Source organism: Oncorhynchus nerka, linkage group LG1 (genome assembly GCF_034236695.1).
Source record: "Oncorhynchus nerka isolate Pitt River linkage group LG1, Oner_Uvic_2.0, whole genome shotgun sequence".
Classification (NCBI taxonomy): Eukaryota; Metazoa; Chordata; class Actinopteri; order Salmoniformes; family Salmonidae; genus Oncorhynchus; species Oncorhynchus nerka.
In genome coordinates this window covers 14,977,571-15,003,002 of record NC_088396.1, presented here as the reverse complement: position 1 = coordinate 15,003,002, position 25,432 = coordinate 14,977,571, and the positions used below count along the sequence as shown (strand labels likewise).

General features: G+C 48.6%; 1 protein-coding gene across 2 annotated transcripts in view; it reads right to left on the bottom strand.

Moving 5' to 3' along the window:
• The window catches only part of rapgef4a (Rap guanine nucleotide exchange factor 4a), a 78,932-nt gene extending 54,946 nt beyond the window's left edge, over window positions 1-23,986 (bottom strand). The window contains exons 1-4 of one of the 2 annotated variants that reach the window (XM_029623254.2): window positions 23,904-23,986; window positions 20,136-20,278; window positions 19,953-20,041; window positions 17,318-17,464 (exon numbers count right to left, since the gene is read on the bottom strand). In XM_029623254.2, coding sequence (XP_029479114.1) covers window positions 17,318-17,464; window positions 19,953-20,041; window positions 20,136-20,278; window positions 23,904-23,986 — 462 coding nt within the window. Of the gene's footprint in view, window positions 1-16,000; window positions 16,204-17,317; window positions 17,465-19,952; window positions 20,042-20,135; window positions 20,279-23,903 lie in introns of those variants that run through there. The other variant, XM_029623593.2, reaches the window with a different exon arrangement.
• Window positions 23,987-25,432: the final 1,446 nt, after the last annotated feature.

Here is a 25,432-nt window from a genome sequence, read left to right as displayed (position 1 = left end):
TTCTCAGTCTGCCACCACTCTGCAGGAGTGTTGAGCTGTTCTCAGTCTGCCACCACTCTGAAGGAGTGTTGAGCTGTTCTCAGTCTGCCACCACTCTGAAGGAGTGTTGAGCTGTCTCAGTCTGCCACCACTCTGCAGGAGTGTTGAGCTGTTCTCAGTCTGCCACCACTCTGAAGCAGTGTTGAGCTGTTCTCAGTCTGCCACCACTCTGAAGGAGTGTTGAGCTGTTCTCAGTCTGCCACCACTCTGAAGGAGTGTTGAGCTGTTCTCAGTCTGCCACCACTCTGCAGGAGTGTTGAGCTGTTCTCAGTCTGCCACCACTCTGCAGGAGTGTTGAGCTGTTCTCAGTCTGCCACCACTCTCAGGAGTGTTGAGCTGTTCTCAGTCTGCCACCACTCTGCAGTCTGCCACCACTCTGCAGGAGTGTTGAGCTGTTCTCAGTCTGCCACCACTCTGTAGGAGTGTTGAGCTGTTCTCAGTCTGCCACCACTCTGTTCTCAGTCTGGAGTGTTGAGCTGTTCTCAGTCTGCCACCACTCTGCAGGAGTGTTGAGCTGTTCTCAGTCTGCCACCACTCTGAAGCAGTGTTGAGCTGAGTCTGCCACCACTCTGAGCTGTTCTCAGTCTGCCACCACTCTGAAGGAGTGTTGAGCTGTTCTCAGTCTGCCACCACTCTGCAGTGGTTGAGCTGTTCTCAGTCTGCCACCACTCTGCAGGAGTGTTGAGCTGTTCTCAGTCTGCCACCACTCTGAAGGAGTGTTGAGCTGTTCTCAGTCTGCCACCACTCTGCAGGAGTGTTGAGCTGTTCTCAGTCTGCCACCACTCTGTAGGAGTGTTGAGCTGTTCTCAGTCTGCCACCACTCTGCAGGAGTGTTGAGCTGTTCTCTGTCTGCCACCACTCTGCAGGAGTGTTGAGCTGTTCTCTGTCTGCCACCACTCTGAAGGAGTGTTGAGCTGTTCTCAGTCTGCCACCACTCTGAAGGAGTGTTGAGCTGTTCTCAGTCTGCCACCACTCTGCAGGAGTGTTGAGCTGTTCTCAGTCTGCCACCACTCTGAAGGAGTGTTGAGCTGTTCTCAGTCTGCCACCATCTGAAGGAGTGTTGAGCTGTTCTCAGTCTGCCACCACGCAGCAGGAGTGTTGAGCTGTTCTCAGTCTGCCACCACTCTGCAGGAGTGTTGAGCTGTTCTCAGTCTGCCACCACTCTGAAGGAGTGTTGAGCTGTTCTCAGTCTGCCACCACTCTGAAGGAGTGTTGAGCTGTTCTCAGTCTGCCACCACTCTGCAGGAGTGTTGAGCTGTTCTCAGTCTGCCACCACTCTGAAGCAGTGTTGAGCTGTTCTCAGTCTGCCACCACTCTGAAGGAGTGTTGAGCTGTTCTCAGTCTGCCACCACTCTGAAGGAGTGTTGAGCTGTTCTCAGTCTGCCACCACTCTGTAGGTGTTGAGCTGTTCTCAGTCTGCCACCACTCTGCAGGAGTGTTGAGCTGTTCTCAGTCTGCCACCACTCTGAAGCAGTGTTGAGCTGTTCTCAGTCTGCCACCACTCTGTAGGAGTGTTGAGCTGTTCTCAGTCTGCCACCACTCTGTAGGAGTGTTGAGCTGTTCTCAGTCTGCCACCACTCTGCAGGAGTGTTGAGCTGTTCTCAGTCTGCCACCACTCTGCAGGAGTGTTGAGCTGTTCTCAGTCTGCCACCACTCTGAAGGAGTGTTGAGCTGTTCTCAGTCTGCCACCACTCTGTAGGTGTTGAGCTGTTCTCAGTCTGCCACCACTCTGCAGGAGTGTTGAGCTGTTCTCAGTCTGCCACCACTCTGTAGGAGTGTTGAGCTGTTCTCAGTCTGCCACCACTCTGAAGCAGTGTTGAGCTGTTCTCAGTCTGCCACCACTCTGAAGGAGTGTTGAGCTGTTCTCAGTCTGCCACCACTCTGTAGGTGTTGAGCTGTTCTCAGTCTGCCACCACTCTGCAGGAGTGTTGAGCTGTTCTCAGTCTGCCACCACTCTGCAGGAGTGTTGAGCTGTTCTCTGTCTGCCACCACTCTGAAGGAGTGTTGAGCTGTTCTCAGTCTGCCACCACTCTGAAGGAGTGTTGAGCTGTTCTCAGTCTGCCACCACTCTGCAGGAGTGTTGAGCTGTTCTCAGTCTGCCACCAATCTGAAGGAGTGTTGAGCTGTTCTCAGTCTGCCACCACTCTGCAGGAGTGTTGAGCTGTTCTCAGTCTGCCACCACTCTGCAGGAGTGTTGAGCTGTTCTCAGTCTGCACCCACTCTGAAGGAGTGTTGAGCTGTTCTCAGTCTGCCACCACTCTGAAGGAGTGTTGAGCTGTTCTCAGTCTGCCACCACTCTGCAGGAGTGTTGAGCTGTTCTCAGTCTGCCACCACTCTGTAGGTGTTGAGCTGTTCTCAGTCTGCCACCACTCTGCAGGAGTGTTGAGCTGTTCTCTGTCTGCCACCACTCTGCAGGAGTGTTGAGCTGTTCTCTGTCTGCCACCACTCTGAAGGAGTGTTGAGCTGTTCTCAGTCTGCCACCACTCTGAAGGAGTGTTGAGCTGTTCTCAGTCTGCCACCACTCTGAAGGAGTGTTGAGCTGTTCTCAGTCTGCCACCACTCTGTAGGTGTTGAGCTGTTCTCAGTCTGCCACCACTCTGCAGGAGTGTTGAGCTGTTCTCAGTCTGCCACCACTCTGAAGCAGTGTTGAGCTGTTCTCAGTCTGCCACCACTCTGTAGGAGTGTTGAGCTGTTCTCAGTCTGCCACCACTCTGTAGGAGTGTTGAGCTGTTCTCAGTCTGCCACCACTCTGCAGGAGTGTTGAGCTGTTCTCAGTCTGCCACCACTCTGCAGGAGTGTTGAGCTGTTCTCAGTCTGCCACCACTCTGAAGGAGTGTTGAGCTGTTCTCAGTCTGCCACCACTCTGTAGGTGTTGAGCTGTTCTCAGTCTGCCACCACTCTGCAGGAGTGTTGAGCTGTTCTCAGTCTGCCACCACTCTGAAGGAGTGTTGAGCTGTTCTCAGTCTGCCACCACTCTGAAGGAGTGTTGAGCTGTTCTCAGTCTGCCACCACTCTGTAGGTGTTGAGCTGTTCTCAGTCTGCCACCACTCTGCAGGAGTGTTGAGCTGTTCTCAGTCTGCCACCACTCTGAAGCAGTGTTGAGCTGTTCTCAGTCTGCCACCACTCTGTAGGAGTGTTGAGCTGTTCTCAGTCTGCCACCACTCTGTAGGAGTGTTGAGCTGTTCTCAGTCTGCCACCACTCTGCAGGAGTGTTGAGCTGTTCTCAGTCTGCCACCACTCTGCAGGAGTGTTGAGCTGTTCTCAGTCTGCCACCACTCTGAAGGAGTGTTGAGCTGTTCTCAGTCTGCCACCACTCTGTAGGTGTTGAGCTGTTCTCAGTCTGCCACCACTCTGCAGGAGTGTTGAGCTGTTCTCAGTCTGCCACCACTCTGCAGGAGTGTTGAGCTGTTCTCAGTCTGCACCACTCTGAAGGAGTGTTGAGCTGTTCTCAGTCTGCCACCACTCTGAAGGAGTGTTGAGCTGTTCTCAGTCTGCCACCACTCTGAAGGAGTGTTGAGCTGTTTTCAGTCTGCCACCACTCTGCAGGAGTGTTGAGCTGTTCTCTGTCTGCCACCACTCTGAAGGAGTGTTGAGCTGTTCTCAGTCTGCCACCACTCTGAAGGAGTGTTGAGCTGTTCTCAGTCTGCCACCACTCTGCAGGAGTGTTGAGCTGTTCTCAGTCTGCCACCAATCTGAAGGAGTGTTGAGCTGTCCTCAGTCTGCCACCACTCTGCAGGAGTGTTGAGCTGTTCTCAGTCTGCCACCACTCTGCAGGAGTGTTGAGCTGTCCTCAGTCTGCCACCACTCTGAAGGAGTGTTGAGCTGTTCTCAGTCTGCCACCACTCTGAAGGAGTGTTGAGCTGTTCTCAGTCTGCCACCACTCTGCAGGAGTGTTGAGCTGTTCTCAGTCTGCCACCACTCTGAAGCAGTGTTGAGCTGTTCTCAGTCTGCCACCACTCTGAAGGAGTGTTGAGCTGTTCTCAGTCTGCCACCACTCTGAAGGAGTGTTGAGCTGTTCTCAGTCTGCCACCACTCTGTAGGTGTTGAGCTGTTCTCAGTCTGCCACCACTCTGCAGGAGTGTTGAGCTGTTCTCAGTCTGCCACCACTCTGAAGCAGTGTTGAGCTGTTCTCAGTCTGCCACCACTCTGTAGGAGTGTTGAGCTGTTCTCAGTCTGCCACCACTCTGTAGGAGTGTTGAGCTGTTCTCAGTCTGCCACCACTCTGCAGGAGTGTTGAGCTGTTCTCAGTCTGCCACCACTCTGCAGGAGTGTTGAGCTGTTCTCAGTCTGCCACCACTCTGAAGGAGTGTTGAGCTGTTCTCAGTCTGCCACCACTCTGTAGTGGTTGAGCTGTTCTCAGTCTGCCACCACTCTGCAGGAGTGTTGAGCTGTTCTCAGTCTGCCACCACTCTGTAGGTGTTGAGCTGTTCTCAGTCTGCCACCACTCTGCAGGAGTGTTGAGCTGTTCTCAGTCTGCCACCACTCTGTAGGTGTTGAGCTGTTCTCAGTCTGCCACCACTCTGCAGGAGTGTTGAGCTGTTCTCTGTCTGCCACCACTCTGCAGGAGTGTTGAGCTGTTCTCAGTCTGCCACCACTCTGTAGGTGTTGAGCTGTTCTCAGTCTGCCACCACTCTGCAGGAGTGTTGAGCTGTTCTCAGTCTGCCACCACTCTGTAGGTGTTGAGCTGTTCTCAGTCTGCCACCACTCTGCAGGAGTGTTGAGCTGTTCTCAGTCTGCCACCACTCTGCAGGAGTGTTGAGCTGTTCTCAGTCTGCCACCACTCTGCAGGAGTGTTGAGCTGTCCTCAGTCTGCCACCACTCTGAAGGAGTGTTGAGCTGTTCTCAGTCTGCCACCACTCTGAAGGAGTGTTGAGCTGTTCTCAGTCTGCCACCACTCTGCAGGAGTGTTGAGCTGTTCTCAGTCTGCCACCACTCTGAAGCAGTGTTGAGCTGTTCTCAGTCTGCCACCACTCTGAAGGAGTGTTGAGCTGTTCTCAGTCTGCCACCACTCTGAAGGAGTGTTGAGCTGTTCTCAGTCTGCCACCACTCTGTAGGTGTTGAGCTGTTCTCAGTCTGCCACCTGTTCTCAGTCTGCCACCAGAAGCAGTGTTGAGCTGTTCTCAGTCTGCCACCACTCTGTAGGAGTGTTGAGCTGTTCTCAGTCTGCCACCACTCTGTAGGAGTGTTGAGCTGTTCTCAGTCTGCCACCACTCTGCAGGAGTGTTGAGCTGTTCTCAGTCTGCCACCACTCTGCAGGAGTGTTGAGCTGTTCTCAGTCTGCCACCACTCTGAAGGAGTGTTGAGCTGTTCTCAGTCTGCCACCACTCTGTAGTGGTTGAGCTGTTCTCAGTCTGCCACCACTCTGCAGGAGTGTTGAGCTGTTCTCAGTCTGCCACCACTCTGTAGGTGTTGAGCTGTTCTCAGTCTGCCACCACTCTGCAGGAGTGTTGAGCTGTTCTCAGTCTGCCACCACTCTGTAGGTGTTGAGCTGTTCTCAGTCTGCCACCACTCTGCAGGAGTGTTGAGCTGTTCTCTGTCTGCCACCACTCTGCAGGAGTGTTGAGCTGTTCTCAGTCTGCCACCACTCTGAAGGAGTGTTGAGCTGTTCTCAGTCTGCCACCACTCTGAAGGAGTGTTGAGCTGTTCTCAGTCTGCCACCACTCTGCAGGAGTGTTGAGCTGTTCTCAGTCTGCCACCACTCTGAAGGAGTGTTGAGCTGTTCTCAGTCTGCCACCAATCTGAAGGAGTGTTGAGCTGTTCTCAGTCTGCCACCACGCTGCAGGAGTGTTGAGCTGTTCTCAGTCTGCCACCACTCTGCAGGAGTGTTGAGCTGTTCTCAGTCTGCCACCACTCTGAAGGAGTGTTGAGCTGTTCTCAGTCTGCCACCACTCTGAAGGAGTGTTGAGCTGTCTCAGTCTGCCACCACTCTGCAGGAGTGTTGAGCTGTTCTCAGTCTGCCACCACTCTGAAGCAGTGTTGAGCTGTTCTCAGTCTGCCACCACTCTGAAGGAGTGTTGAGCTGTTCTCAGTCTGCCACCACTCTGAAGGAGTGTTGAGCTGTTCTCAGTCTGCCACCACTCTGTAGGTGTTGAGCTGTTCTCAGTCTGCCACCACTCTGCAGGAGTGTTGAGCTGTTCTCAGTCTGCCACCACTCTGAAGCAGTGTTGAGCTGTTCTCAGTCTGCCACCACTCTGTAGGAGTGTTGAGCTGTTCTCAGTCTGCCACCACTCTGTAGGAGTGTTGAGCTGTTCTCAGTCTGCCACCACTCTGCAGGAGTGTTGAGCTGTTCTCAGTCTGCCACCACTCTGCAGGAGTGTTGAGCTGTTCTCAGTCTGCCACCACTCTGAAGCAGTGTTGAGCTGTTCTCAGTCTGCCACCACTCTGTAGGAGTGTTGAGCTGTTCTCAGTCTGCCACCACTCTGCAGGAGTGTTGAGCTGTTCTCAGTCTGCCACCACTCTGAAGGAGTGTTGAGCTGTTCTCAGTCTGCCACCACTCTGTAGTGGTTGAGCTGTTCTCAGTCTGCCACCACTCTGCAGGAGTGTTGAGCTGTTCTCAGTCTGCCACCACTCTGTAGGTGTTGAGCTGTTCTCAGTCTGCCACCACTCTGCAGGAGTGTTGAGCTGTTCTCAGTCTGCCACCACTCTGTAGGTGTTGAGCTGTTCTCAGTCTGCCACCACTCTGCAGGAGTGTTGAGCTGTTCTCTGTCTGCCACCACTCTGCAGGAGTGTTGAGCTGTTCTCTGTCTGCCACCACTCTGAAGGAGTGTTGAGCTGTTCTCAGTCTTTCACCACTCTGAAGGAGTGTTGAGCTGTTCTCAGTCTGCCACCACTCTGCAGGAGTGTTGAGCTGTTCTCAGTCTGCCACCACTCTGAAGGAGTGTTGAGCTGTTCTCAGTCTGCCACCACTCTGAAGGAGTGTTGAGCTGTTCTCAGTCTGCCACCACGCTGCAGGAGTGTTGAGCTGTTCTCAGTCTGCCACCACTCTGCAGGAGTGTTGAGCTGTTCTCAGTCTGCCACCACTCTGAAGGAGTGTTGAGCTGTCTCAGTCTGCCACCACTCTGCAGGAGTGTTGAGCTGTTCTCAGTCTGCCACCACTCTGAAGCAGTGTTGAGCTGTTCTCAGTCTGCCACCACTCTGAAGGAGTGTTGAGCTGTTCTCAGTCTGCCACCACTCTGAAGGAGTGTTGAGCTGTTCTCAGTCTGCCACCACTCTGTAGGTGTTGAGCTGTTCTCAGTCTGCCACCACTCTGCAGGAGTGTTGAGCTGTTCTCAGTCTGCCACCACTCTGAAGCAGTGTTGAGCTGTTCTCAGTCTGCCACCACTCTGTAGGAGTGTTGAGCTGTTCTCAGTCTGCCACCACTCTGTAGGAGTGTTGAGCTGTTCTCAGTCTGCCACCACTCTGCAGGAGTGTTGAGCTGTTCTCAGTCTGCCACCACTCTGCAGGAGTGTTGAGCTGTTCTCAGTCTGCCACCACTCTGAAGCAGTGTTGAGCTGTTCTCAGTCTGCCACCACTCTGTAGGAGTGTTGAGCTGTTCTCAGTCTGCCACCACTCTGTAGGAGTGTTGAGCTGTTCTCAGTCTGCCACCACTCTGCAGGAGTGTTGAGCTGTTCTCAGTCTGCCACCACTCTGCAGGAGTGTTGAGCTGTTCTCAGTCTGCCACCACTCTGAAGGAGTGTTGAGCTGTTCTCAGTCTGCCACCACTCTGTAGTGGTTGAGCTGTTCTCAGTCTGCCACCACTCTGCAGGAGTGTTGAGCTGTTCTCAGTCTGCCACCACTCTGTAGGTGTTGAGCTGTTCTCAGTCTGCCACCACTCTGCAGGAGTGTTGAGCTGTTCTCAGTCTGCCACCACTCTGTAGGTGTTGAGCTGTTCTCAGTCTGCCACCACTCTGCAGGAGTGTTGAGCTGTTCTCAGTCTGCCACCACTCTGCAGGAGTGTTGAGCTGTTCTCTGTCTGCCACCACTCTGAAGGAGTGTTGAGCTGTTCTCAGTCTGCCACCACTCTGAAGGAGTGTTGAGCTGTTCTCAGTCTGCCACCACTCTGCAGGAGTGTTGAGCTGTTCTCAGTCTGCCACCACTCTGAAGGAGTGTTGAGCTGTTCTCAGTCTGCCACCACTCTGAAGGAGTGTTGAGCTGTTCTCAGTCTGCCACCACTCTGCAGGAGTGTTGAGCTGTTCTCAGTCTGCCACCACTCTGCAGGAGTGTTGAGCTGTTCTCAGTCTGCCACCACTCTGAAGGAGTGTTGAGCTGTTCTCAGTCTGCCACCACTCTGAAGGAGTGTTGAGCTGTTCTCAGTCTGCCACCACTCTGAAGGAGTGTTGAGCTGTTCTCAGTCTGCCACCACTCTGAAGGAGTGTTGAGCTGTCTCAGTCTGCCACCACTCTGCAGGAGTGTTGAGCTGTTCTCAGTCTGCCACCACTCTGAAGCAGTGTTGAGCTGTTCTCAGTCTGCCACCACTCTGAAGGAGTGTTGAGCTGTTCTCAGTCTGCCACCACTCTGAAGGAGTGTTGAGCTGTTCTCAGTCTGCCACCACTCTGTAGGTGTTGAGCTGTTCTCAGTCTGCCACCACTCTGCAGGAGTGTTGAGCTGTTCTCAGTCTGCCACCACTCTGAAGCAGTGTTGAGCTGTTCTCAGTCTGCCACCACTCTGTAGGAGTGTTGAGCTGTTCTCAGTCTGCCACCACTCTGCAGGAGTGTTGAGCTGTTCTCAGTCTGCCACCACTCTGCAGGAGTGTTGAGCTGTTCTCAGTCTGCCACCACTCTGCAGGAGTGTTGAGCTGTTCTCAGTCTGCCACCACTCTGAAGCAGTGTTGAGCTGTTCTCAGTCTGCCACCACTCTGTAGGAGTGTTGAGCTGTTCTCAGTCTGCCACCACTCTGCAGGAGTGTTGAGCTGTTCTCAGTCTGCCACCACTCTGAAGGAGTGTTGAGCTGTTCTCAGTCTGCCACCACTCTGTAGTGGTTGAGCTGTTCTCAGTCTGCCACCACTCTGCAGGAGTGTTGAGCTGTTCTCAGTCTGCCACCACTCTGTAGGTGTTGAGCTGTTCTCAGTCTGCCACCACTCTGCAGGAGTGTTGAGCTGTTCTCAGTCTGCCACCACTCTGTAGGTGTTGAGCTGTTCTCAGTCTGCCACCACTCTGCAGGAGTGTTGAGCTGTTCTCTGTCTGCCACCACTCTGCAGGAGTGTTGAGCTGTTCTCTGTCTGCCACCACTCTGAAGGAGTGTTGAGCTGTTCTCAGTCTGCCACCACTCTGAAGGAGTGTTGAGCTGTTCTCAGTCTGCCACCACTCTGCAGGAGTGTTGAGCTGTTCTCAGTCTGCCACCACTCTGAAGGAGTGTTGAGCTGTTCTCAGTCTGCCACCAATCTGAAGGAGTGTTGAGCTGTTCTCAGTCTGCCACCACGCTGCAGGAGTGTTGAGCTGTTCTCAGTCTGCCACCACTCTGCAGGAGTGTTGAGCTGTTCTCAGTCTGCCACCACTCTGAAGGAGTGTTGAGCTGTTCTCAGTCTGCCACCACTCTGAAGGAGTGTTGAGCTGTCTCAGTCTGCCACCACTCTGCAGGAGTGTTGAGCTGTTCTCAGTCTGCCACCACTCTGAAGCAGTGTTGAGCTGTTCTCAGTCTGCCACCACTCTGAAGGAGTGTTGAGCTGTTCTCAGTCTGCCACCACTCTGAAGGAGTGTTGAGCTGTTCTCAGTCTGCCACCACTCTGTAGGTGTTGAGCTGTTCTCAGTCTGCCACCACTCTGCAGGAGTGTTGAGCTGTTCTCAGTCTGCCACCACTCTGAAGCAGTGTTGAGCTGTTCTCAGTCTGCCACCACTCTGTAGGAGTGTTGAGCTGTTCTCAGTCTGCCACCACTCTGTAGGAGTGTTGAGCTGTTCTCAGTCTGCCACCACTCTGCAGGAGTGTTGAGCTGTTCTCAGTCTGCCACCACTCTGCAGGAGTGTTGAGCTGTTCTCAGTCTGCCACCACTCTGAAGCAGTGTTGAGCTGTTCTCAGTCTGCCACCACTCTGTAGGAGTGTTGAGCTGTTCTCAGTCTGCCACCACTCTGTAGGAGTGTTGAGCTGTTCTCAGTCTGCCACCACTCTGCAGGAGTGTTGAGCTGTTCTCAGTCTGCCACCACTCTGCAGGAGTGTTGAGCTGTTCTCAGTCTGCCACCACTCTGAAGGAGTGTTGAGCTGTTCTCAGTCTGCCACCACTCTGTAGGAGTGTTGAGCTGTTCTCAGTCTGCCACCACTCTGCAGGAGTGTTGAGCTGTTCTCAGTCTGCCACCACTCTGTAGGTGTTGAGCTGTTCTCAGTCTGCCACCACTCTGCAGGAGTGTTGAGCTGTTCTCAGTCTGCCACCACTCTGTAGGTGTTGAGCTGTTCTCAGTCTGCCACCACTCTGCAGGAGTGTTGAGCTGTTCTCAGTCTGCCACCACTCTGCAGGAGTGTTGAGCTGTTCTCTGTCTGCCACCACTCTGAAGGAGTGTTGAGCTGTTCTCAGTCTGCCACCACTCTGAAGGAGTGTTGAGCTGTTCTCAGTCTGCCACCACTCTGCAGGAGTGTTGAGCTGTTCTCAGTCTGCCACCACTCTGAAGGAGTGTTGAGCTGTTCTCAGTCTGCCACCAATCTGAAGGAGTGTTGAGCTGTTCTCAGTCTGCCACCACTCTGCAGGAGTGTTGAGCTGTTCTCAGTCTGCCACCACTCTGCAGGAGTGTTGAGCTGTTCTCAGTCTGCCACCACTCTGAAGGAGTGTTGAGCTGTTCTCAGTCTGCCACCACTCTGAAGGAGTGTTGAGCTGTTCTCAGTCTGCCACCACTCTGCAGGAGTGTTGAGCTGTTCTCAGTCTGCCACCACTCTGAAGCAGTGTTGAGCTGTTCTCAGTCTGCCACCACTCTGAAGGAGTGTTGAGCTGTTCTCAGTCTGCCACCACTCTGAAGGAGTGTTGAGCTGTTCTCAGTCTGCCACCACTCTGTAGGTGTTGAGCTGTTCTCAGTCTGCCACCACTCTGCAGGAGTGTTGAGCTGTTCTCAGTCTGCCACCACTCTGAAGGAGTGTTGAGCTGTTCTCAGTCTGCCACCACTCTGAAGGAGTGTTGAGCTGTTCTCAGTCTGCCACCACTCTGCAGGAGTGTTGAGCTGTTCTCAGTCTGCCACCACTCTGAAGCAGTGTTGAGCTGTTCTCAGTCTGCCACCACTCTGAAGGAGTGTTGAGCTGTTCTCAGTCTGCCACCACTCTGAAGGAGTGTTGAGCTGTTCTCAGTCTGCCACCACTCTGTAGGAGTGTTGAGCTGTTCTCAGTCTGCCACCACTCTGCAGGAGTGTTGAGCTGTTCTCAGTCTGCCACCACTCTGAAGCAGTGTTGAGCTGTTCTCAGTCTGCCACCACTCTGTAGGAGTGTTGAGCTGTTCTCAGTCTGCCACCACTCTGTAGGAGTGTTGAGCTGTTCTCAGTCTGCCACCACTCTGCAGGAGTGTTGAGCTGTTCTCAGTCTGCCACCACTCTGCAGGAGTGTTGAGCTGTTCTCAGTCTGCCACCACTCTGAAGGAGTGTTGAGCTGTTCTCAGTCTGCCACCACTCTGTAGGTGTTGAGCTGTTCTCAGTCTGCCACCACTCTGCAGGAGTGTTGAGCTGTTCTCAGTCTGCCACCACTCTGTAGGAGTGTTGAGCTGTTCTCAGTCTGCCACCACTCTGAAGCAGTGTTGAGCTGTTCTCAGTCTGCCACCACTCTGAAGGAGTGTTGAGCTGTTCTCAGTCTGCCACCACTCTGTAGGTGTTGAGCTGTTCTCAGTCTGCCACCACTCTGCAGGAGTGTTGAGCTGTTCTCAGTCTGCCACCACTCTGCAGGAGTGTTGAGCTGTTCTCAGTCTGCCACCACTCTGAAGGAGTGTTGAGCTGTTCTCAGTCTGCCACCACTCTGAAGGAGTGTTGAGCTGTTCTCAGTCTGCCACCACTCTGCAGGAGTGTTGAGCTGTTCTCAGTCTGCCACCAATCTGAAGGAGTGTTGAGCTGTTCTCAGTCTGCCACCACTCTGCAGGAGTGTTGAGCTGTTCTCAGTCTGCCACCACTCTGCAGGAGTGTTGAGCTGTTCTCAGTCTGCCCCACTCTGAAGGAGTGTTGAGCTGTTCTCAGTCTGCCACCACTCTGAAGGAGTGTTGAGCTGTTCTCAGTCTGCCACCACTCTGCAGGAGTGTTGAGCTGTTCTCAGTCTGCCACCACTCTGTAGGTGTTGAGCTGTTCTCAGTCTGCCACCACTCTCAGGAGTGTTGCCACCACTCTGCAGGAGTGTTGAGCTGTTCTCTGTCTGCCACCACTCTGAAGGAGTGTTGAGCTGTTCTCAGTCTGCCACCACTCTGAAGGAGTGTTGAGCTGTTCTCAGTCTGCCACCACTCTGCAGGAGTGTTGAGCTGTTCTCAGTCTGCCACCAATCTGAAGGAGTGTTGAGCTGTCCTCAGTCTGCCACCACTCTGCAGGAGTGTTGAGCTGTTCTCAGTCTGCCACCACTCTGCAGGAGTGTTGAGCTGTCCTCAGTCTGCCACCACTCTGAAGGAGTGTTGAGCTGTTCTCAGTCTGCCACCACTCTGAAGGAGTGTTGAGCTGTTCTCAGTCTGCCACCACTCTGCAGGAGTGTTGAGCTGTTCTCAGTCTGCCACCACTCTGAAGCAGTGTTGAGCTGTTCTCAGTCTGCCACCACTCTGAAGGAGTGTTGAGCTGTTCTCAGTCTGCCACCACTCTGAAGGAGTGTTGAGCTGTTCTCAGTCTGCCACCACTCTGTAGGTGTTGAGCTGTTCTCAGTCTGCCACCACTCTGCAGGAGTGTTGAGCTGTTCTCAGTCTGCCACCACTCTGAAGCAGTGTTGAGCTGTTCTCAGTCTGCCACCACTCTGTAGGAGTGTTGAGCTGTTCTCAGTCTGCCACCACTCTGTAGGAGTGTTGAGCTGTTCTCAGTCTGCCACCACTCTGCAGGAGTGTTGAGCTGTTCTCAGTCTGCCACCACTCTGCAGGAGTGTTGAGCTGTTCTCAGTCTGCCACCACTCTGAAGGAGTGTTGAGCTGTTCTCAGTCTGCCACCACTCTGTAGTGGTTGAGCTGTTCTCAGTCTGCCACCACTCTGCAGGAGTGTTGAGCTGTTCTCAGTCTGCCACCACTCTGAAGCAGTGTTGAGCTGTTCTCAGTCTGCCACCACTCTGAAGCAGTGTTGAGCTGTTCTCAGTCTGCCACCACTCTGAAGGAGTGTTGAGCTGTTCTCAGTCTGCCACCACTCTGTAGGTGTTGAGCTGTTCTCAGTCTGCCACCACTCTGCAGGAGTGTTGAGCTGTTCTCAGTCTACCACCACTCTGAAGGAATGTTGAGCTGTTCTCAGTCTGCCACCACTCTGAAGGAGTGTTGAGCTGTTCTCAGTCTGCCACCACTCTGAAGGAGTGTTGAGCTGTTCTCAGTCTGCCACCACTCTGTAGGAGTGTTGAGCTGTTCTCAGTCTGCCACCACTCTGTAGGAGTGTTGAGCTGTTCTCAGTCTGCCACCACTCTGCAGGAGTGTTGAGCTGTTCTCAGTCTGCCACCACTCTGCAGGAGTGTTGAGCTGTTCTCAGTCTGCCACCACTCTGAAGGAGTGTTGAGCTGTTCTCAGTCTGCCACCACTCTGTAGTGGTTGAGCTGTTCTCAGTCTGCCACCACTCTGCAGGAGTGTTGAGCTGTTCTCAGTCTGCCACCACTCTGAAGCAGTGTTGAGCTGTTCTCAGTCTGCCACCACTCTGAAGCAGTGTTGAGCTGTTCTCAGTCTGCCACCACTCTGAAGGAGTGTTGAGCTGTTCTCAGTCTGCCACCACTCTGTAGGTGTTGAGCTGTTCTCAGTCTGCCACCACTCTGCAGGAGTGTTGAGCTGTTCTCAGTCTGCCACCACTCTGCAGGAGTGTTGAGCTGTTCTCAGTCTACCACCACTCTGAAGGAATGTTGAGCTGTTCTCAGTCTGCCACCACTCTGAAGGAGTGTTGAGCTGTTCTCAGTCTGCCACCACTCTGAAGGAGTGTTGAGCTGTTCTCAGTCTGCCACCACTCTGCAGGAGTGTTGAGCTGTTCTCAGTCTGCCACCACTCTGAAGGAGTGTTGAGCTGTTCTCAGTCTGCCACCACTCTGAAGAAGTGTTGAGCTGTTCTCAGTCTGCCACCACTCTGTAGGAGTGTTGAGCTGTTCTCAGTCTGCCACCACTCTGTAGGAGTGTTGAGCTGTTCTCAGTCTGCCACCACTCTGTAGGAGTGTTGAGCTGTTCTCAGTCTGCCACCACTCTGTAGGAGTGTTGAGCTGTTCTCAGTCTGCCACCACTCTGTAGGAGTGTTGAGCTGTTCTCAGTCTGCCACCACTCTGTAGGAGTGTTGAGCTGTTCTCAGTCTGCCACCACTCTGTAGGAGTGTTGAGCTGTTCTCAGTCTGCCACCACTCTGTAGGAGTGTTGAGCTGTTCTCAGTCTGCCACCATTCTGTAGGAGTATTGAGCCAAAGGAAGGCTTTCTGCTCACTTCTCAGATCTGTGTGGGTGGAGGTCTGTGGTGTGTGTGTGTGTGTGTGTGTGTGTGTGTGTGTGTGTGTGTGTGTGTGTGTGTGTGTGTGTGTGTGTGTGTGTGTGCACGCTCGCGTGTATCAAGGTCTCCCTCAACCTAAAAATCTTCTTCCTCAGGGGATGTACCTGGGGCTCGGACGACTCCGTTCAGCATCACCTCAACGTGACCTCTCGCTCACAGATCGGTCTATGCTCAATCAACTCCCAAAGGAGCTCCTAAGGCAACTACTACTCTTTGATTCTTCAGACAAATAATGATATACAACTCATACATGGTTGAATACTACTGTAGTCATGGCCTGAGGGAGATCATTTGCCTTTAATTAGCTTTGCGTTTGACTCAATCAGTAAAACACACAAGGTGAAGTTGTCTATGCCGCAGGGAGTTAGGCTGCATTTACAATCAATTACGGCACAGTACAAGTGATGTATCGTAAACAGGCAGGGAATAAACATTTGAGAAAATTAAGAATTTCGAAAGCCCTCTGCTGCTAGTAACAGGATATCAGGAGCACTTTCTGCATTGCGGCATGTCTGACAGAAATAAATGGGCACCCCTGGACCGTCTCAAACCAAGGCTCCACAGGTGAGCACCAGCATGGCTAAATATTCCTATCGCAGGTCGTGTCTAGCACCTTGACGCTGAGCAAAGAGGAGATTCTCAAAAGAATTGAAAGGGATCAACGAAATCCGGTGATCATGAGCAAAACACTGAGTGACGGGCAGGCCCAGTATACAACCCAAAGTCACAATCGAGACACGCTAACGCCATCATTCATCTAAAGCTTGTCGACGGGCACGTTCACAGGGTTCACTTTTGATAGCAGTTGAGTCACCCACAGCTTGTGTGACATAGCTAACGCAGCACGGCAAGCAACAACGCCACAATGGAGTGATGTTTCGCGGAACCAAATGGCCGTCATGGGCATTGGCTAGAGTGGCAGGGGCAAGAGAGATTGCTTTCACTGAGCACTATTGACAGCAATTAAGCAATGGGCTGTGAGTTGCTACAGTCTCTCCAATGATTTGACTGTGTTAGTAATGAAATAGGAGCACGTCAATGAGGCACTAAACAGTTACCTCATAGTGAGGGAAATGCAGACGCTTCTCTCGACACTAATGTATGTTATTGTTGAATCGTTGCTGTTGAATCGTTTGAAAAGGAGTCGCTGGACATAACTACACAATCATCCAAGGTTCTGAGCTTGAAACCCATCAACAAATCCAATGGAAAGCCCCAATATAGAAGGCCATTATATCACTCAGTACTCCTCTTATCCCCGCTCTAAAAAGCTAACCACGACCGTGGGCAGAAAGTATTATCTTAAGACAGGACAAACACATGTTCCATCAATGAAGCATGAGTGTACAGTCATGGTGCTCCTGTCTGGCAGCTAAAAGCCTTTCACCCCCCCCCCCCCCAAGAGCGGCTCACCTCAGACCGACCTCTCAGAAGAGCTTATCCTCTGACTAGAGACGTGTAGTATCTCCACGTGGTTGTCCACAGCATAGCATACATTCAAACTGGGCTCAGATTCCAGTTCCAGTGTGAAGGACCAGTGAGTGACGTAGAGTCCATGGCTTTAAAACTAACAACACCCCCTGCCTGCCCTCCACTCTCAGAGGAAAGGAAGCCAGTGTAGTGGCTCCACCAGGACATACAGGGGCCTTTGGACAGCGTGGCACCTCCTATCCTGGCCAACTCGCTCACTCGTGCCTTCCTGTACGGCTGAGGGGGTGGAGGGATAGGGGAGAGGGGAGCTCCTCAGGGCAGCAGGAAGGAACAATTTGGCAAGGGATATCATTTTCTGACCTGCTAATGACAAGCTCTACTCCTTTAGTCTTAAACCAACATGGGTGACACTGACAGACATAGAAACATCAACACTGCTCTTCCAAAACAAATCCCCAATGAAATACTTGTGACCTGAGCACAAGGATCCATCTGTCATAGATATGGGGGGACAAATCTACCCAGCGGTGAACTATTATTCCTACACTAATTATTCAAGGGAAGAAAGGCTCTAGATGACCGCTTAAATGATGGTGATGACGCCAGCGGTCGAACCACAATTGTAAAACATATCATGGAGATCGGCGAGCCCACACACAACAGGAAGTGCACCGATTGTCTATAACACTGCACTTCCCCCTAGTGGTCAAAATATCTAAATGATACTGCCTCACATTGGAACTTCAAACAGATGTTTTTCGAGAAGAGAAATACCATCCCAATTAACATATTACAAAAAGGATATTTCTTGTGGTGTAAATAACCTGCTTTGCACTTTCATGTCCTCCTCACGTGATGTAAACACATTGTATAAACACAACTTAAAATCCACTGCCTCAGTGACACACCTCAAAGAATGTAAATGGCATTAAATCACCAGGCCTGCACGCTTATTTTGCAGATATCAAAGAAAATCCAAGAACTCCCACAAAGCATCATTATTTCCAGTGTGGGTATCATCAGTCCACTGATACAGATAGTTACCAGATAGTTACAGCCCACAGGAGGTTGGTGGCACCGTAATTGGGGAGGACAGGCTCGTGGTAATGGCTGTAGTGGAATAAGTGGAATGGTACCATGTGTTTGATGCCATTCCATTCGCTCCGTTGCGGCCATTATTATGAGCTGTCCTCCCCTCAGCAGCCTCCTTTGCTACAGCCACTATCTGAGGTGAATCATACTGGATGGTGTATTGAAAGCTGAATCCACAAAGGTAAGGCGTAATGCTGAGGTGCTTACCTCCCACATAGACTTGAACTCCCTCTGGTCGATGCGGAGGAGTTCACTGAATTCCCGGGTGACAATGGTGGCGTGCCGAGGGGTGTTATCCAGGATCGACTCCCCAAATGCTGTCCCAATACCCAGAGTGCAGATTGTGACAGCATCCTACAAGAGACACTGAAAATGATCTCTGCTTGGATGGTTCCTCGTTGTTTTCAAAAGAGGAAGAGACAGGGAGGAGGTAGGGGTACTATGCTAATCAAATGTTTTTAATCCCCTTAAAAATGGGCCTTGCCTTTAAAAATGGGACTCAAAATGCTGGCTTTGACAGTGATCAGATCACTCCCAAAGGTGGGATGCAATCTAGCAGATCTGAACACTTGCATTAGACAGAGGGTTTCTAAAATCACTCCAATCAACAGAGGGCCGCCAGGCAGACTAGAGCACATGGGGCGCTGGTAATTATAGGAAAAGACTCCTGGTGTCCCCAAGGTTACCAATCTCAGAAGATACAAATCACTGTGAAGTAGAGTGCCCTTTCTAGTTGGCTCTTCAGATGAGCTCCAGGGTTAATGTACATCTTGATCTCCTCATGCACATGTTACAGTGCAGTTCATCATTTGACGTGAGAGGAGACCAACTAACTAATAGAATCGAAGGTATTGAAAATATTTTCTCCCATGTCAGGCAATTAGGGTTGCAAAATTCTGGGAACTTTCAATAAATTCCCTGGTTTCCCAGAAATCCTGGTTGGAGGTATTTCCTGGTTTTTAACTTCTGATTCCGGGAATCCTCCAACCGGGAATTAGGGAAAACCTGAGAATTTATTGAAACTTCAAGGAATTTTGCAACACTACAGGCAAACCATAAGGAATATTAATCATGTATTTATTGTAGGAAAGTGGACACACCTCTGATATATCTCATTTGGTATTTAATGATTGTATGCATAAATATTAACTGTTGCTGTAGTACAATTTATTTTGGAACCAAGGAATGGATTGAATGTAGTGATTTATATTACACAGAAAAGTAACTCACAGTAAGGGAGGTCATTTCAATCTGCCGTTTCATTTTGCAATCTTGTTCATTTGCTATTTTTCATGCCATCTACTGTTTATAGCATCTACTCAATAAAGTATATCGCTTTTCATTAAAGGCAGTGTTTCCGCTATATTAATTTAGCAGCAGCATGCTAGCTGTTCCTGTAGAATTCCAGTCGATGGCTTGCGAAACTACCTTCAACTTACTTCAAACTACACTGACTCTGGGTAAGTCAAAATCTCCCACTGTCCCTTTAAGATCAGAGTGAAGATCACAACTTATATTTGTAGCAAACAGAGCGAGAAGTGGCACGAATGAGAGACACAAGTGCACAGCCACCTATAGTGCTGTGGCGCACATCAGTTATATTTCCGATGGTGTCAACATAATTACAGTGTCGTGCATTTTGGAGGAGAATATCTTTTATTTTTTTAAAGTGACCAGAAGTGACCTCAGTAGTTCTACAAAAAAAATCTCCCGGTGGTCACCCCCTCGGCAAAGAGCAATAGAGCCCCATATTGGAAGTGTCAAAATAACCATAAAACATACAGGTCAAACAATAAGGGCTGTGTTTCGTGTAGGCTAACCCTGGCGTAAAGATTTGATAACTATGTAAATCTCTCTCAGACAAGTTAACTTTTATCAATATATTTGGCCCTATTTACTCTCCGATTCGAAAATGCTAATTAGCATGAATTTAGACATCATACAAGACTACAAATCCCTGCAAGCTCCTGCACGTCATCGCTAGCTAACCCCTTTGCTAAATGGTATTGTGTCAATTTAAAACTTGCACAAGACAGTTCACAAATAAATGTAGCCGATTTATATGTTACTACATTTAGCTAACATTAGACAGTTAATCCAAGATTGGAGCCTTTGCCTTGATTCGGCAGTCTCATCCAGAAAATCATGGTATTTGTAGTTCTTTATGATAGCCAATTAGCATTTCATTTTGGGAGGGAAATGGGAAAAATGTATGGTGGAAAAACGATTGGAACAATTTCCCTGTTTGACCGCTAGGGTGTTATGACCAATACTGTGCTACTCTATCAACCCCTCCTCCCAACAGTCTGACGAGGATATCCTCAAAGCTTTAAAGCAGTAATATGTCACTTTTTGGGCAACCCGACCAAATGCACATAAAAATGTGAGTTCTAGATCTGTCATTCTCATTGAAAGAAAGTCTAAGGTGCGGTGGATCTGTTCTATGTGCACTATTTCTATGGGTCCCGTTCATAAGTTTTGTTTTTGAGTCTTTAGTTTTTGGTTTTGTACACCAGCTTAAAACAGCTGAAAATATCATATTTGGGGTTATGTAAAATATATTGTTTGTCACAGCGGTTTAGATACAATGATTATCTACGCTATACATGCTTGTTTTGTCAAATAAACAGAAATGGGGTGAACTATTCAATTATTTTGCAAGGAAATGGCAAAGGGATTTCTGCGTAGTGCATCTTTAATATTATTCCTAACCACCTGTGGTTTCAAGTCTAGAATATAAACAACAAGAACCTAGTTCCCAGTCTCCACCATACCCCAATCCAGCAGGTGGAGGTAATGCACCATCTGGTTTGAACTCCACCATAACCCCCTCCCAATATACCTGATGATTTGCTGTCTCTGACACTTTGACATCAAGTGAGCCAGAGATGACAGCATACCAGCTGGTACCAATATCTCCTTGACGGTATACTGTAAAAGAAAATACACGAGGTGAGAACAGATTCTCATATTCTAGAGTCTTGTTTTAGCATACAGGTCTTTTGAACATGAAGCCAAGACTTACATGTGATACCCTTCTCTAGACATTCGTAGAATCCACACAGGCATATCTGCTGTAGAAGGCTAGGGTGGAACCGCTCAAAGGCCTTCACACATTTCAGCCTGGCCAGGATGATGTCCACATCTTCCCCAGAGCGTTCAGCGGGTCTAGATAGATGGAGAGGACACATCCTTATTGGTCAGTTATTCTGCACAACGTTAGAGAATTAGGAAAATAATTGTTTGTGACAATTCTCCCTGGAGAGCACCCACCCGTCAGACATTCAGCTCTATTCATATCCCCTCGATTAGTCAAAAACAGATTGAAAATGTTTGCAAAATGGCTGTTTATGTTACATTTTCAAACTTACTTCTATCGCTTAACATGTCAAACTATTTTATACAAAAGTTGTTAACGTTGTTTATTCGAATTTAAACTTTTAAGTTAAATAAAATCGACGACTTGTAGCTTACTTACCACAGCGGATTGTTTGTGTATTGATTTGGAGAGCACATGCCGACCCAGACCACATAGTTATCCAGAAAGAATGTTCTATGTCAGTGGCATTCAAACTTTTTCAGCAGGGACCCCATTTCTCCCGACATAATTTCTGGGGAACCTATTTTCTTCCTGACAGAATTTCTGAGGACCCTATTTTTCCCCCCAGAATGTCTTGCGATCCCACTCTAAATTTAACAACCTTAAAATCGGTAAATTTTGATTTTTACATCAACAAATAACCTTCAATTCATTGCATTTTCATCTCTTATCAAAATTAAAAGAAACCAATAAATACATTTACTCAATAAAATTGCATCTTACAAATTATCTTTCTCAAAAACGTTTGTATATTGTTCCATGCAATAATCTGTAGTCTTAATATATTGTTCCTTAAAAACTCTTAAGGATTAGCCCCTATTTTTCAATTTTCGCCTAAAATGACATACCCAAATCTAAATGCCTGTAGCTCAGGCCCTGAAGCAAGGATATGCATATTCTTGGTACCATTTGAAAGGAAACACTTTAAAGTTTATGGAAATGTGAAAGGAATGTAGTAGAAAATAACACAATAGATCTGGTAAAAGATAATACAAAGAAAAAAACAACCATTATTTTGTATTTTTTTTGTACCATCTTTGAAATGCAAGAGAAAGGCCAATATGTATTATTCCAGCGCAGGTGCAATGTAGATTTTGGCAGCAGTGTATGTCTAATGTTCTAGACTGATCCAATGAACCATTGTACTTATGTTCAAATGTGCCTAATTTGTTTGGTAATAACTTTTCATGTTAAAAATTGTGCACTCTCCTCAAACAATCGCATGGTATTCTTTCACTGTAATTGCTACTGTAAATTGATCAGTGCAGTTCGATTAACAGGAATTTAAGCTTTCTGCCAATATCAGATATGTCTATGTCCTGGGTAATGTTCTTGTTACTTACAACCTCATGCTCATCGCATTAGCCTACGTTAGCTCAACCATCTCGTGGAAGAGACACTGTGCTTATTTCAGGAGAGCTTGGGCTGGAGTGACATGTTGTCCCAGGGCTCTCAGCGTCAGTGATGTAAGAAATTATTGACTGTCAAAATTATAGGCACTCTGCCTTAGAAGCCAGTAAATTATCTGTTCTTTTTAAATGATCTGTCTATTTGTCAGTGTTTGTCAACGTCTTGTAAATATGAATGGATCCAGCTCTCCTTCGGCCCCTGTAAATAAATACCACCATTTTGCCCCCTCACAAGACCGTGTTGGATCCACTATCTTGCTTTCACATTACACTGTTGAATTACTTGCCACATGTAATGTATATATATATAAAATACAACATATTTCACTGACCTATAGCCTGGGGGTAAAGTGCGGGAAAAATATATCATTTTTCTGGCACACTTTCAACTCCCTAGTGGTGCGATAACTTCCCAATACTGATAAAGTGTAACAACATGACTGGACGCAGATTTGGGAAGATACTTCCTAAATGTGAGGGACACAGCTGCATATTCAGCTATTCCTATTTCCTGTCGTTCCCTTCCTACACACCGGCAATATTTTAAGCCCCAAATTGCATCATGTGAGTTAAACATTTTCCTCGTGGCATATTATAGCTGCTTGTTCTGTACCTTACTAGCTGACTATGGGATCATACATATTTGAGAGACTACCAACTGTCTTGGTAGCTGGTATAGGCCCTTTGATACCTGCTGTGTTTAATGCACGACCGAGTATAACAATGCACATCTGAAATTCTATATTTAGCCATTCACATTGTATTTGCACTTACATTTGGTGGGGAAAGTGACACAACCAACCAAAGTCAAATCAAAAGTCTGTACTGTAAATGTCAAATGTCTACATCATATGGCGAGTCATGTTTGCCGGCGGGGGATAATGAGCCACACCAAAAGCAACTCATTTAAGCTGCACTGCCTAAAGTGCCTAGTACTCTCTACAGTGACAAAGGGACATGTATTGTGTAAACACATCTGGCAAGCTGTGATGGCCGTGTGGCTAATGCACTTTGAACCTGCCCTTAGAACGGTTGTGTATCTCTCTCTCTCTCTCTCTCTCTCTCTCTCTCTCTCTCTCTCATGGAGGTACAGAATGGAGAGACTGTAGAGAAGTAGGTTTCCTGGAGCATTGGGGCCTCTTTCTTTCCTTTCTCCTGCAGCCTTATCCACAGCTCCTTATTTAGAGCAGAGGGCCCAGAGAACCCCCGGGAATAAACCATGTCAGCCCCCGCATCATCTCCTCCCTGTGTTACAAGTCATTTTCCAGACAGGTAAAGTTGCATCATGCTCCTCGGGGGGGCAAAGCTAGAATGGCACGTTTAAAGCTCTAGACTAGAGCAATCAACAGTGAAACGACCACAACCTCCCACCTGTATCACCTAATAGATGTCTTTGGTGATTCAACACATGCCCTTTCTATTTAAAATGCTGTTAGAAAGAACATATAATCCAAGAAGTATTCGCTTGTGTTTACAAATTCTCACTGGACAATAAGAATCAAATAAGTCCGTGTAGAGTATTTCTGACCTAAGGTTATATTCTGCATGAAGAGTAGTGCAGTAGAAGTAGGAAAATAGCAACATTGATTTTCTAGAAGGATCATCCCTTGGTTTCCAACTCGTGACCATCATGGGGAGTTCTGTATCTGTCAGTCATAAATAGAGGATGAACATTCAACTCTCAATGACTGATATTTCCATCTAATAATTTACACAGTGGTACACCATAGTCACTCAATAGACCGCATGGGGTGCACCCACAGTGGGGGACCATAGCATAGCAGTGTGTTTGTAAATACATCACTGGTTCTTGTCCATCTTCTCGTGACATTTGATGTAAACGATCTCGTAATTAAAGAGCGTAACCTACTATTACTTTCAGAATCATCAGTTAGTAGTATTATATGTTAATTAGGAATGATGGCACATCCACGCTCTGAATCAGTTCATATCGTGTTTAGAAATGGGCTGTATCTAGAATATAAACATACGTAGGTTAGAGCAGTGTTTCATATGGCATATTGATGAAGACATGTTATAAAGGCATAAACCTAGCGGTATTCACTGTATCAAATTCACCCGTTAGAGAACATATGGTAGCCTAAAAAGAGTGCATTGCGGAGGATAACCTGCTTCTGTGAGGCAAGTAAAAAGGCTACACTGGTCCCATTGGAAGGAAATGCCTAAAACGTAGTAGTCATCTCCAAATTCAGACGAAAACACAGCGTAGTGTGAAAAGTATGAAGTTGGTTTCAAAATACATGTTAAAGAAATGTGGAATTACCTTTTATCAAGGCAAATAATCCAATCTGCAGAGGCAGAGGAATGGCCAGAGGTGTGCGCCGCTACCATTTTCGGAGAGATCATAGACCCGGTGAAAGGAAGACTTGCATCAGCAGCTCTTTTTATTGGTCTATTCCCTTATTCCTCCTGCTCTTCAAATGCATCGTTGAATTTGACGCCTTTTTGTGATCCCTTTTCACGCAATACTTGAGTGGAACGTTAATGATGGTTGGGAGACGGGGGATTATATTCTGAAAACAATTTATAGGATCATTTTTAGCCTACGAGTTACAACTGTAAAGCTGGCAAGTTTCCAAAAAACAATACTGACATGGGAGCTTTTGCCAGACTTCAGCTCTCCAGACCAGTTTACACTTTTTGGAAAAAATACCTACTACAATACAAAAACAATAGACTGTGCGACAACATGTGACGCAAGTAAGGTTCAAAGTCATTTGAGAGGAAATCTGCGATTGGTACACCCAATGTTGGACTTTTAAATGAATGATAGACATCCATTGATTCTTGAAGCATATAACTTATAAATAAGCTTACATACCCCATACATACCCCATTAAAACCCTAAATATGAGCTTGTTTTATTTCATTGTTTTTTAAGCAATGTAATTGTAAACTTACATTGTATAGCATCAAAACATGATTCTATAAGGGCACAAGGCGAGACCCATATGCAGACACAGAAGGCAGATGGTTGAGCTCCGATATTTATTATAACACAAGGGGTGGGCAAAAAGGCAGGTCGGATACAGGCGAGAGTTTATAAACCAGGTCAGAGTCCAAACAGTACAAGGCATTAGGCAGGCTCAAGGTCAGGGCAGGAAGAATTGTCAGGCAGGCGGGGTCAGTGTCAAGACAGGCAAGGGTCAAAACCAGGAATACTAGGAAAAACAGAGACTGGTTAAAATAGAAGCTAGGAGATAAACTCAGGTTGACTTGAAAAACAAGACGAACTGGCACAGAGAGACAGAAAACCATAGGTATTTACACCGGGGATGATGAGCGACACCTGGGGGGTGGAGACAAGCACAAGGACTGGTGAAACAGATCAGGGCGTGACAGGTTCAAACTACAATTCAGATGATGGATGGTCAGTCCTTCAATCCGAAGCTCTGTATATGCATTTGAAAGTGTTTACATGTCTACAGCCCCATCCCTCAGCTGTTTACCAAAGCAATGGTGGGTGGCTGCTTTTTTGTTGTTTGCAATGCAGATTGCCCCTTTTAAAGACAGTCTTTGCAATAGCTCAGTGTTTACAACCTTGCCTGGGACCTAAAACAGTGGCAGCGTTGACAGCCAAGGTTTGATGGAAATCGGTTACAGTGGTGCCGTGACTCGTATCTCCAGAGAGCTGATATCGGTCAGCTGCTGGGGTTGCTGCGGAGAGGAGGAGGTGGTCAAATGAGCTTGAATGTAGGGGTGAACGTAACCGAGGTAATGTGCTGGGTTGTCACCTTAGTGGTGATGAATAAAAGAAGCCACCTATTTCCTCCGGAAAGGAAGCTACTGTGG